Raw genomic sequence first — 13140 nt, 5'->3', positions numbered from 1 at the left:
AACTGCCGGACTCAGATTTTCTCACCTCTGCAACTGTTATTTTTCAGCGTGAGAAATCTCTTGATCCTTATGAAATGTATTTCTCGAATAAGCTAAATGTAAGGAAGCGACGATGCACGTAACAGGATCTTGCATTGGTTGCAGATGCAACAAGGTTGGCTACACCGGAAGACGAAACTCGGTAGGTAAATTCCTGAACAAGGATCAAGTAAAGAAGTTTTGGGCGTAGATAAATCGATGGTTTGGGTGGAATGCAGTAAAACTCTACAAAAGATACAACTAGTAAGGTCTTGCTGTACAAAGTCCCTGCGGACCAGCAAATAAATGCTTAGTCGATGATTGAGGATTGGGTTTTGGAAAGAGGATTGTTTCAAGATGAGAAAAAAGAGCAACTCATCATCAAATTTCAGGGGCTATCTTTGAGTTTTGTTCATGTTCTTCTAAATGATACAACGAATCAAATCACTATGTGATTTTATCCTTCATACATGGGTGGTTGTGTAATGTGAGAATCAAATCACTGTGTGACTAAACCTACCGATCTAAAGGAAATTGTATCAAATCTACCATAGAAAAGATGAAATTTGTGGCAAGTTCGAGTGCACCTGAAGGCCGGAATCGGAATTTAATGAAATCGAGGCGTCTCTGTTGGTCCTTGGAGCAGGCATCATCGTTTCTGAGACCTCAAAACCTTATGGAAACTAAGATTGGCGATAAGATTTAAGAAGAGTAAACATGTCGGTGGAAGTCTTCGTTCAAGAACATTGGCTTCTACCGTTTCTGAAAGAAAGTCTCGTCCAAGACACGTGGAGAATCTTCACTGCTCATCGCATCAGGAAACCGCACCCATGGCTAACGGTTCTTTTTGGTTGCAGGAAGAAGAAGAAGAAGAAGGGTAATTTGGTAATTTTAATTTTATTGTTTTCTATTGAATATATGATAAGGGTAAAATAGACATTTTCATTTAAACACTAACAACAGACTAACACCATCAGGTTTCGGGGGGTGTCAAGTTATTGTTTCAAACGTTGATAATCGTAAGCAAATTGGCCATAGTACAGGAGGTGTTCAAGTAATTTTCTCATAAATAAAGGGTTTATGTTCTCTTAGGTGCAATGCAGGCTGCTCCAGATACATGGGCTGAGTATTTCTACCATTCAGGGGGCAGGGTAATCATTTTGCCTAACCCCCATGTGTCTGGGGCAGCCTGCGCCCCCAACACAAAGAACATTTGACCATAAATAAATAACCAGTGTACATTCGCATTCCCTACCCCTCTAGAGAATACTTTCCCTAACTCATAATTGTAGATAGTTTGATACCTATTTATACAGGTCTCCATAATCATTCTTCTATTCTTCTTCTCTTTTTGGCTCATGAGTATTCTTTCAACTTTGAAGCCAAATATGGAACATGAACAGGTTAACCTCTACCGGTCACAAAGGACCTTACGGAAAACACAAGAAATGTAGCATTCTTATCCCTTATCTCGGTATGAGTGATATGGAAATTCAAAAATGTGAAGAATCAGAATTATCTGAATCCATGCAAACACAAAGCAGAACTATAAAAAAAAAAAAAAGCCGACCAGAATAAATTTTGGAATTAAATCTAGATTCTAGACTGTAGGCTGTGAATGCAACCTCAGCTCTTCAATCAAAGCGGTCAAGTCGGTGTAAGAAGACCCTCCACCTTCAACAGCTCTTCTCGCCACCTCTTTGAGCTCCATAGCTCTACTCCTCATTCGCTCTGCTTCTTCTCCACCACCCATCAACTGCTCTACAGCCTTCTCTATGTCCCGTCTCTTCACTGCTACCTTTTCTCCTCCTCCAAATTTACTCCGTTCATGAACCCCTACACTCACTCCTATCCTTAACACTTGTGTCACCAGCTTCTCATTGTAGAACTGCTCTGCAAACAACGGCCAAGTGATCATGGGCACCCCTGCACTCACGCTTTCAAGCGTCGAGTTCCATCCACAATGGGTCACGAACCCTCCCACGGCAGGGTGATCCAGGATCAAAACTTGAGGTGCCCAATCCCTTATTATCAGACCCTTCCCTTTAATCCTCTCTTCAAACCCTTCTGCCATCCACCTCTGCTCATCCTCTTCCTTCAATCTCACAACCCAAATGAATGGGTACCCTGAAGCCTCGAGCCCCATAGCAATCTCAAGCATCTGAGAATCAGTGAAACGGGTCACGCTCCCGAAGCTCACATAGAGCACCGAATTGGATTTCTTCGAATCGAGCCAACTCAGGCACGCGTGCTCATTAATGAAAGTTATGTTACCCCTCTGAGCTTTATATGCAATGTCCCTGTTGCTGAGTGAAACAGGGCCTATGTTCCATGCCTTCCTTCCTATGACTTTCCTGTAGTGATCCGCATAAGCAGGCTCCAACTCATAAAAGCTGTTCACCAATACTCCATAGCAATTTCCCTCTGATTCTCTGACGCGTTCATTCAACTTGCTCAGATCGCTTGGTGTTTCGTCGGGCAACTGAGACTTCATCAGCTCTATCTGGTCAGGAAGACCTGGCACAATGAAGGTTTCGGTTTTTGATTTGATCTTTTCATGAGGTGTATATAGTTTCAAGCTGTCCAAGACGCAGAGAGAGAACAAACTGGTGCCATGAAAGATGAGCCTTGGTATTCCAAACTTGGCAGCGATGTCTGTAGTCCAGGGGAAGAACATGTCGGCAACGAGGCAATCAGGGCTATGGTTTTGAAGAAGCTCCTCTAAGGGTTTTTGGAGCAAATCAAGAGCATTGAAGAATTTGGGGGTCATTTCAGAGAAATTAGTAATGGAGCTTACATTCTCGCAGCCTTGGGGTAAGCCAGCCTCTTCTGAAGGGAATGGGATGAGCTGAACAGAGATGTCAAGACCCAACTGGTTATCACGGTCGATGGTGTTGGAGAAAAGGGGTGCGTTGAGGGGAGTGGTGATTATGGTTACCTTAACTCCACGGCTTGCGAATAGCCTGGCCATGTCTATGGCTGGGAGCAGATGGCCTTGAGCCATGAGGGGGAAGAAGAAGGTATGAAGTTGATGTGGTTCAGAACCCATTGACAACAAGTTTAGGTTGGACAGGGTAAAATGAACTAAAAAACTATAGAGAGAGAGAGAGAGAGTTTTAAGAAAGAAAGAAAACTTTTAAGCGGAGACCCAATTTCATCAAGTTCACAAGTATATATAAAGATAAACAGATCAAAGTATGGAGGTTTCTGAGTGAAGGCTGAAGCTAGAAAAAGCAAGAAGCTAAGTTGGAAATCACAATGACAGTAGGGGCAATTACTATCACTACCCTACGCTTAACTTATATTTATTAAAATTATTTTATCGTAAATTTCTTTTCTAATACTACCCTGCTTTTATACGTTCACATTTCCTTTTACCCTCATATTTTTAAATACCCAGATTACCCTTTCCTTTTCACCCAGTACCCTAGTAATCTATTTAACCCACCATTCATCTTCTAATTTTTTTTTTTTGGGGTCATTACAATAGTAAAAAACGAAAGCACCCACCCACTTTTTCTCTCTCTCGTTTTTTTATTCCATTCATTTTTTTTTTCCTTCAAATTTTTTATTTAACATTTTATTCTCATTGTTCTTCTTCAAACAGATCATGGTTCTAAGTATCAGTATCGTATGTCATCAATTTCAATATCGTGCCGATACCGTATCGGTAGCACGGTACAAACAAGGGGTAAATGGTCAGAAAACTCATTTTTAAGGAGATTCTAGGGTAATTTTGCCTAATACAACCAATCCAAGCCGATACCATATCAGTATAGTATCAGTTTTGCGGGTTACTGATATTCGTTGTGATACCGTGCACTAAAACCATGGCACAGATCGACTCTCTTCAAAAATAATAAAAAGTAAATTAAATAAAATAGGAAGAGAGAGAAGAAGTGGGGTGCTTTGAAGAGAGTCGACGCACGGTATTGGAATGGGTATCGACAACCTACAAAACCGATACTATATCAGCCTCGATTGGCTGTATTACCCCTGAATCTCCTTAAAAATGAGTTTTCTCACCATTTTACCCCTTGTCCATATCGTGCTACCGATATGGTATCGGTCTAGATCAATTGTATCGGGCAAAATTACCCCTGAATCTTCTTAAAAAATGAGTTTTCGATCATTTTATCCCTTGTCCGTACCGTGCAACCGATATGGGATCGACATGGTATCGGTATCGATGACTAGCAAAATCAGTATATATCGCCTGATACGAGCGATACGATACCAATACTTAGAACCATGATCTGTTCGAACTTTGAAGAAGAATGATGAGGATGAAATGTTGAATAAAAAATTAATTAAATAGAAAAAATTGAAAAAAAAAAACAAAAAAAAAAACGAATGAAATAAAAAATGAGAGAAAGAGAAGAAGTGGGATGGATGCTTTCATTTTTTACTATTTTAATGATAAAAAAGGTAAAAAATAGAAGATGAATGAGAGTTTAACTAGATTAACAGGTTAGTAGGTGAAAAGGAAGGATAATCTGGGTATTTAAAAATATGATGGTAGAAGGAGATGTAAAAGTTTAAAAGCAAGGTAGTATTAGAAAAGAAATTTAAGATAAGGTAATTTTAATAAATATAGGCTAACTCTAGGGTAGTGATAGTAATTGCCCCCATGAAATAATCCTATTTTCCTTCTCTGAAAGTGAAACTGCTCTTTCAACTTTGGGCCCTACTCTCTCTCTCTCTCTGGAATTATCTTTTTTCAAGTTTTCGTAGAACTTCACAGCTCTGCGCTAGCTGCAGGGTTGTTTGTCTTCATGTTCTTTAAAGCTTGAATGCGACTAGTGTACATGCGTCACGGCTCATATCTCATGGTTCTTTCACGATAAGTGTACTTTGGCGTAGGTGTCCACTAAACATTTGGGAAAAGATAACTGTGTCTTTCTTCTTGTTTTCTCCTTTCTTCTTTTTCAAGATTTCGTAGAAGTTACGAAAAATCACGAGGAAAAAACCTTAATCGCTTTGGGTTTTCCTTTTTTGCCCTTCTTCCGCCGCCGTGCGTGTATCCGTCCGCCTTGTGCATGTTTTTTTTTCTTGCACCATTTTTCTTTTCCATCTCTTCCATCATGACTATCGGAACTACCATCGAAGAAGACGTCGACGACGATGATGCCGACGATGAACTAGACGGCAAGACCAGATCTGATGGCAAAGAACGTGTGGATCTCAATAAACATCTCAACGGCAACCTGAACAGCAAGGCGGAGGCCAAGCGCTTCGGCACCTCCAGCTTCGACCTCAACTTCTGGGACACAGAGCGCAAGGCAACAGACTTCCTCTACATCTAATACATTTCTGACGGTATCTCCGACAGCAATACTACCTTCATGCTTTGAATCGGCGTACTCATCTTCGTCGCCATCGTTGACGACACCAGGGATCCCGATCTGTATGTTAGGGAGGGGTTGGTGTTGGTGTTGGGGCTCTCCTTATTGTTTGTCAAGAACGAATCTGAGTTTATGTGCATCGGGCTCTCCGACAGCGTTTCCGCCGGCACTCTTTGGATCCTCAATCACAAGGTCGTGGACACCCACGGCGAGCTCTTCGACTTCACTTGGGGTGGTACCGGCGCTGGCGCCTCAGTCTTCGCTGTTGGCTCCGGTGGATTTTCCGACCTGCACTCAGACACGATGGAATTGCGGTTGGTTGTGAGGCTGGACCAGTCCTGCGAAGCTATTTTGGGGAGTGGTGGGCCCGTTCTGTGGGTGTTTAGGGTTTTTTGTAGGCTAAAAATTGTAGCTTTTGTGCTACATGGATTTGTTTATGTGCCCCGGCTCTTTCTCAAGGGCAGCCCTTCTTTTTTTGGGTGTGTTTTTGCCAATGTTGATGACACTGGTGCCTGGGGCATTGAGGTTAACATCGGCTCTGTAGCCCCAGCCATCGGTCCGTATTCATCAACACTCTCCTGCCATCAATCGACGCTCCACTCGCTAATCAGCAGACTATTGCCGATCCAGCAAGTTTGTTTGGAAGTAAGTTGTGGCAGCGTGTCAGCACGTGTGGGCAGTGTCACTTTGAACTGTTTGGCATATTTTGGGTCCGAACTATTGGCACGTTCGTGCATGCGCTTAAATTTAGCAGAGGCTACAACCTGTTATCTAAGGAAGTGGTAGTGACCCAACCCCTAGCCTGGATGACCCTGTCAATAGCATTTGCGATCGGATCAATTTCTACCCCTTGGTTTTGGATACCGTATATCCAAATCTTGTGCTTAGTGCTATCTATCTATTTTATGTATTTCTTTTTCCTTTATGTGGCGTTGGGCGCACGTGAATGAATAGCCTGCTTGCTACTCAAAAAAAAACAAAGATCTCTTCCTCCTACTTTTGGATAAACAATCTCTCTTTCTTGATTTTTTGTTTTTTCTGTAGTAATTATTTCTTGTTATTTTATATGGTGCCTCTGGAACAAAGTGGTTTATGGTTCAGTTAACCCTAATCCACATTGGGTTCTCTCCAGAATATTTCTAAATGGTTATTAGATTTGAATATTTCTCCCTCGTAACCCTGATTAGGATTAGTAAGTTTTAATTTGGTTTCATATTCAATTTGGGTCTTATTTCAAATGTTTGGATCAACTTTTTTACATCTTTACCAATAAAAAATCCTTATTTGTTAGGATCATAATTCATCGAACTTTCCCAAACACTAAAGTGGAATTTATCATCCACATTTGATTAAAATTTAAAAAACAATATAAATTTGTATGGTTCCTTATTTGGTTTGAAAATAGGTAATCCAGTTCGGTTTAATGGTTTTAACATTGAAACCGAAACCGAACCTAACCTAGAAAAGATTCTAGATTTGAAAATCAAAACCGAACCAATTTAATTCGATTCAATTTGATTCGATTTTAAATGGCCGGTTTCGGTTCTATATTTTGACACCCTTACCTTGATCATAGGTGACTGAAAAGTGCCTCTTTATGAGTCAAATTGTGCTTTATGGTAGTTCACTTTGTTCCTCTTCAACCCGTGGGGAAAAGCTTGCTCTCTAAATGTTGTGCACCAAGTTTAGTTAGAATAAATTGGAATTGGAAATCGAAATCGTCTGTTTAACCTGAATCAAATTGAAAATTTTTATCAATTTTGATTTTAAAAAGTGAGATTTGATTGATTTGATTCCATTTGGATGTTAGGTTAAAATCGTCTATTTGAATTTAACCAAATTGAATAAAGTGTGATTCATATAAATTGAACCAAACTTAAATTATACTAAATCCTACAATTATTTGTCTTTGTTGAGTTGTGTGAAATAATTGTATATCATAGATTTCTTTGTTGATCTATAAAGAAGGTTGAAAGGTACTAGATTTGACATCGTGGGTTAGTATCTTCGCGAGGTTTTAATTTCTTACTAACATTTTCGACCAAAAAAAATTTCCTACTAATTTTATTTGTTTTAGTCAATTACTTCCACTTAAATCGAATTTGAACTGATTATCAAGATCATGTACAAATCGAATAAAACCAAATAAATCCAAACCAATTTAATATAATTACGGTTTTAAGGTTATGAAAATTATTTGATTTTGGTTTGATTTTGATTACAATATATAAAAACCAAACCCTAAATCGAATCGATTGACACCTTTAACTAAAATGAGTCTACTCCCAATAACTAATAACTCTAGCTTCTTTCTACCAATCTATTTTATACAAGCAGGCTTGTAATCACATTCATTCTCTCCTCCATCCTCATGGTCACTTGGTTTCCTCTAGACCTGAAAATTGAAATTTAAATCTTTTTACTCCCTCTTCTCCATAGTCAGTAACATTTAATAGTATAATTGAGTTGCATTTACCTCATTCAAATGCACTTGATATATGTAGCCCATCTTCAGATCCCTATCACATGTGATGAAATTAAGATCGATAAATCAAATTTTTTTTTTGTTTGGTAAAAAGATATCATTTATTGAGAACGTCTAGAGGAAGTAGGCTACACCATCGTACACATTACTGATAGGGCCTTCCTTGCCAGAGAGTAAGCCAAATTGTTGCTAGGACCAAATAGACTGGAGTGTTTGTGACATTATCATTATGTCTTTCTTTCTTTCTTTCACTGTGAGAGGATGTGATGTCCTATTAACCACACTTGTCTAGTTCTCTTGCAAAAAAAGCCCAACTCAACAAGCCTGTCTGAGTAGAACCTCACTGGTATCAATTCCTAGCCTAGCCAGCCCAAATTAGACTACCTTTACCAAAGGGAGACATATACAAGATCATGTCTTATTGGTCTATAAATTTGTTCGGTGCCATGACCATCAAAATTGACCTGTGTCTATTGTTTGATAAAGTCAAAATTGACCTGTCACATCTAACCATGTCAATTGGGGATTTTTGTCATAGTTCAATTCTATCAATTTCTGCTGAATTGGATTCAACTTATTATGGAATGAGTGTGAAGAAAGACAAATTCCAATTATCGACCCGTTTCTAAAAATAGTAAAAATAAAATTTTCACTAGCCCAAGACTCACAATCAAAAAATTGAAGTACAATAATATTACTCCAATAAGATGAGAGAGGATAAAAATTTTTCTGATACAAAGATGTTGGGACAATGAGGACAAACTTGCACACAAGGTAATAAGGTTGATTGGATGATACAAATGAAGATGGAGAAATGGATGGGACTCCTCTGTAGCGTGACATGGTGTGTAGTGCACATCCGATGGCCTGCAGCATTTGAGCATGCAACCCAACACCCCACTTGTGTGTTGGACTGCATGCCCGAGCATGTAGGGCCATTGGATGGTGCACTACACACCATGTCGCACTACAGAAAACCCAAATCCTAGAGAAATGGGATTCTATTTATAGGTAAGTGAAAGGAGAAGATCAAGGCAATTGACCAATTTTCAAGGTTGAAGTTATGTGAACCGAGAGATATGAATGGAGAAGATGGCACGTGGAAATGATGTTAGAATGGGAAAGGGTCACTCAAGGAATGAATGCTCACATGGGAAAGGGGGGCTTGGGAAATAGGGACATAAGAAAGAGGTCTTGATTTGGGAAGTGGATGGGTGGAGGGTGATTTGGAAAATGTGCAAGCAAGCTCAAATAACAAGGCAAACACACAAAATACATAAATTCTTTACTACATCTCTCAAAAATAAAAATAAAAAAAGATAATTCCAAAAGTTAAACTTTAAAATTTAACAATGAGTTCACCCAATTTAGCTTAGCCATTTTAGTGAATGGTTCACCAAGTTGGGCATTTTTCCCTAACTATGGCATTCGTCGAAGAGACCCTTTATCTCCAGTTTTGTTTATTACGATGCTTTAGGTTCTAACTGCTATGATCAGTAAAGAAATTGATAATCTCATTTTTTTTCTCTTTCTTATGGTAGTCTTTATTTTTCAAGGCGAGTCCAAGGAATTTTTGCACATTCCACTCTATTCTCAATGGTTGGACCAAATCAGACCCCTAATAATTAATATTAGTGTATTAACCTAAAATCTCTCCAAATTAATATTCTATGAAATTTTTTATAGAAGGTCAATTTTTTGTGTGACCCTTTGTAATGTACAATGAGGCCAGTAAAATTATTATAAAATTAATATTAATTGTTTTAGTCATATAAAATCTCAACTGGACTAGTGAAACCCACATAATATTAAATTACGCAAAAATGTGATTTTGAGCATTAATGGTTGGAAAATTTTAACATACACACCTTAACATATTAAATGATGTTAATGAATCAAGTAATTGTTGGTTGTTCATATGATACATGAAATCCTAATAAAATTAATTTATTGTTAATGAATCAAGTAATTTGTTGGTTGTTATCATTCCACTAATTACAAAGATTGTTATTTCTTACTAAATGATGCATGGTCTCTTAAGCAAAAGGCCCTCACTTAAGCCCACCTAGGAAGGCCTGCCTCCTTAACCTATATTTTGTCATGTGGTAAGGTTATGTGAAAATTTCAAATAAATTTGACAAAATAATGTAATAATATAAGGGAGAAAGAATGTTGTCTGACTGCATAGCGTACGCTAGTGCTTCCTGTATGGATCTTTCCTTCACAGTAGGAGGTAGATAAGTCATTTCTTAAGAGGAAAGTGATAGATAGATATAAAGAGGCGCTACTATATACTATGCAACTTGACATCATTTTTTCTACCCAAAAACACAACTGACAGTATTCTCTCTCATACGTATATTGAATCCATGTTTAATTATATAATGTACCCTAACGTTTCCTTGTGTCTAACTCTCTCCTCATCTTTGCTCCATGCAATTCCACCCAAAAAAAAATGTATACAAGGTCTTTCATGAAGAAACGATATTAAACATAGAGAGCGAGGAGAGATGAGACATTGAAACATTCACAATCACGTGATAGACCTTTTTCCTTTTTGTCTTGAAATTTTTATTTTGATGAAATATATTTATGAAAAGTATATGATTTCAAGTCTTTTACTTCAACTCACATTCTTTTTTTATTATATTTTTTTCTCTGTAAGGACAAAAAAAAAAAAGGGGGAAAGGACTTTGTTTGGGAGTGTAGCTCTGGCGCTCAAACACATGATGTTATAAAATGACTACCTTACCCTATAAAAGGCAAAAATCTCATTCTTATTGATGCTTTCGCTTGCATTCCTATTGGCCCCAATGTTGTCACATCGACTAAGTTCTCAGACAGAAAATTCTTCCCTAAAAAAATAAAATAAATAACCCATGTATATTCGCAATCTTACGTCTCTAGAGAACATTTTACCTAACAAATAATCAGGGTCTTCATAATCATTCTTCTTTCTTCTTCTATTTGGGCTCATGAGTAACCTTTCAAATTTGAAGCCAAATATAAAATATGAACAGGTTAACATCCACTGGTCACAATGGACCTTACAGCAAACACAAGAAATGTAGCATTCTTATCCCTTATCTCCATCTATCTGTTTATAAGATCACCATACCTTATCCATGATTTAAAAACAAAAAGAGCAGAATAAATTTGGAATTTAATATAGATTCTAGACTGCCGGCTGTGGATGCAACCCCAGCTCCTCAATCAAAGCTGTCAAGTCGGTGTAAGAAGACCCTCCACCTTCAACAGCACTTCTCGCCATCTCTTTGAGCTCCATAGCTCTGTTCCTCATTCGCTCTGCTTCTTCTCCACCACCCATTAACTGCTCCACAGCCTTCTCTATGTCCTCTCTCTTCACTGCAGCTGCCTTTTCTCCTCCTCCTCCTCCTCCAAATTTACTCCATTCATGAGCCCCTACACACACTCCTATCCTTAACACTTGTGTCACCAGCTTCTCATTGTAGAACTGCTCTGCAAACAACGGCCAAGTGATCATGGGCACCCCTGCACTCACGCTTTCAAGCGTCGAATTCCATCCACAATGGGTCACGAACCCTCCCACGGCAGGATGGTCCAAGATCAAAACTTGAGGTGCCCAATCCCTTATTATCAGACCCTTCCCTTTAATCCTCTCTTCAAACCCTTCTGGCATCCATCTCTGCTCATCCTCTTCCTTCGATCTCACAACCCAAATGAATGGGTACCCTGAATCCTCGAGCCCCATAGCAATCTCAAGCATCTGAGAATCAGTGAAACGGGCCACGCTCCCGAAGCTCACATACAGCACCGAATTGGGTTTCTTTGAATCGAGCCAACTCAGGCACGCGTGCTCATCAATGGAAGCTATGTTACCCCTCTGGGCTTTATATGCAATGTCCCTGTTGCTGAGTGAAACAGGGCCTATGTTCCAAGCCTTCCTTCCTATGACTTTCCTGTAGTGATCCGCATAAGCAGGCTCCAACTCATAGAAGCTGTTCACCAATACTCCATAGCAATTTCCCTCTGATTCTCTGACGCGTTCAAGCAACTTGCCCAGATCGCTTGGTGTTTTCAAATGGTTGGGCAACTGAGACCTCATCAGCTCTATCTGATCAGGAAGACCTGGCACAATGAAGTTTTCGGTCTCGGATTTAATGTTCTCATGAGGTGTATATCGTTTCAAGCTGTCCAAGACGCAGAGAGAGAAGAAACTGGTGCCATGAAAGATGAGCCTTGGTATTCCAAACTTGGCAGCGATGTCTGTAGCCCAGGGGAAGAACATATCGGCAACAAGGCAATCAGGGCTATGGTTTTGAAGAAGCTCCTGTAAGGGGTTTTGGAACAAATCAAGAGCATTGAAGAATCTGGGGGCCATTTCAGAGAAATTGGTAATGGAGCTTATATTCTCGCAGCCTTGGGGTAAGCCAGCCTCTTCTGAAGGGAATGGGATGAGCTGAACAGATATGTCAAGACCCAACTGGTTATCACGGTCGATGGTCTTGGAGAAGAGGGGTGCGTTGAGGGGAGTGGTGATTATGGTTACCTTAACTCCACGGCTTGCGAATAGCCTGGCCATGTCTATGGCTGGGAGCAAATGGCCTTGAGCCATGAGGGGGAAGAAGAAAGTATGAAGTTGATGTGGTTCAGAACCCATTGACAACAAGTTTAGGTTGGACAGGGTAAAATGAACTAAAAAACAAGAGAGAGAGAGAGAGAGAAGAAAGAACTCTAAGTGGAGACCCAATGTCAAGTCTACAACTATATATAAAGACAAGCAGATCAAAGTAAGTATCGAGGTTTCTGATTGAAGGCTGAAGCTAGAAGAAACTAAGTTGGAAATCACTTCTCTGAAAGTGAAACTACTGCTTTTTCAACTTTGGGCCCTTCTCTCTCTTAGACTCTCTCTCTCTCTCTGGAACTCTCTTTTAATTTCGAGTTTTCGTAGAAGCACACATCTCTGCAAGGTTGTCTCTGCAAGTTTGAATGGCGAAAATAAGGGAAAAAATTCTCTGTCCGGGAGTGCCAGCACTCCCATGAATCTATATCTCTCCTCCTTATGTCAAAGAGATCAAAGAGATAGACACGTGAGAGTACTCATGTAAGCCACATTCCCATACAGAAAACTGTTTCCCCAAAAATAATTATGTATGCACATGCGTCACGTCTCATATCTCATGGTTTTTCCACGACTTTTATGTGTCGCTGTCCACTAAACATTTGGGAAGCCCTAACTTTGTGTCTTCCTCAAATTTGGATCCTCTACTTTTCTAGAAACATTTCTTTGAAAGTTTTTTTCTGATCTGA

The 13140-nt window shown here is 39.4% G+C and overlaps 2 protein-coding genes across 2 annotated transcripts; both read right to left on the bottom strand.

Moving 5' to 3' along the window:
* Window positions 1-1531: 1531 nt before the first annotated feature.
* Window positions 1532-12549, bottom strand: LOC122660232 (scopoletin glucosyltransferase-like). The gene is made up of 2 exons (XM_043855451.1): window positions 10991-12549; window positions 1532-1555 (listed from the first exon to the last, which is right to left on the bottom strand). The coding sequence occupies exon 1, from the start codon at window positions 12488-12490 to the stop codon at window positions 11024-11026; it is 1467 nt and encodes a 488-aa protein (XP_043711386.1). The 5' UTR covers window positions 12491-12549; the 3' UTR covers window positions 1532-1555; window positions 10991-11023.
* LOC122660233 (scopoletin glucosyltransferase-like) lies at window positions 1601-3132 on the bottom strand. Its single transcript, XM_043855452.1, has one exon. It carries the CDS (start codon window positions 3065-3067, stop codon window positions 1619-1621), a length of 1449 nt encoding a protein of 482 aa, XP_043711387.1. The 5' UTR covers window positions 3068-3132; the 3' UTR covers window positions 1601-1618.
* Window positions 12550-13140: the final 591 nt, after the last annotated feature.

The sequence above is a fragment of the Telopea speciosissima genome, chromosome 4, assembly GCF_018873765.1.
Source record: "Telopea speciosissima isolate NSW1024214 ecotype Mountain lineage chromosome 4, Tspe_v1, whole genome shotgun sequence".
NCBI lineage: Eukaryota > Viridiplantae > Streptophyta > Magnoliopsida > Proteales > Proteaceae > Telopea > Telopea speciosissima.
The sequence above is the reverse complement of the archived record's forward strand: the minus strand, read 5'-3'. Positions and strand labels throughout refer to the sequence as shown.

Coding starts and splice junctions, on each gene's coding strand:
- LOC122660232 (XM_043855451.1), bottom strand. CDS start 12,490: ATGGGTTCTGAACCACATCAACTTCATACTTTCTTCTTCCCCCTCATG.
- LOC122660233 (XM_043855452.1), bottom strand. CDS start 3,067: ATGGGTTCTGAACCACATCAACTTCATACCTTCTTCTTCCCCCTCATG.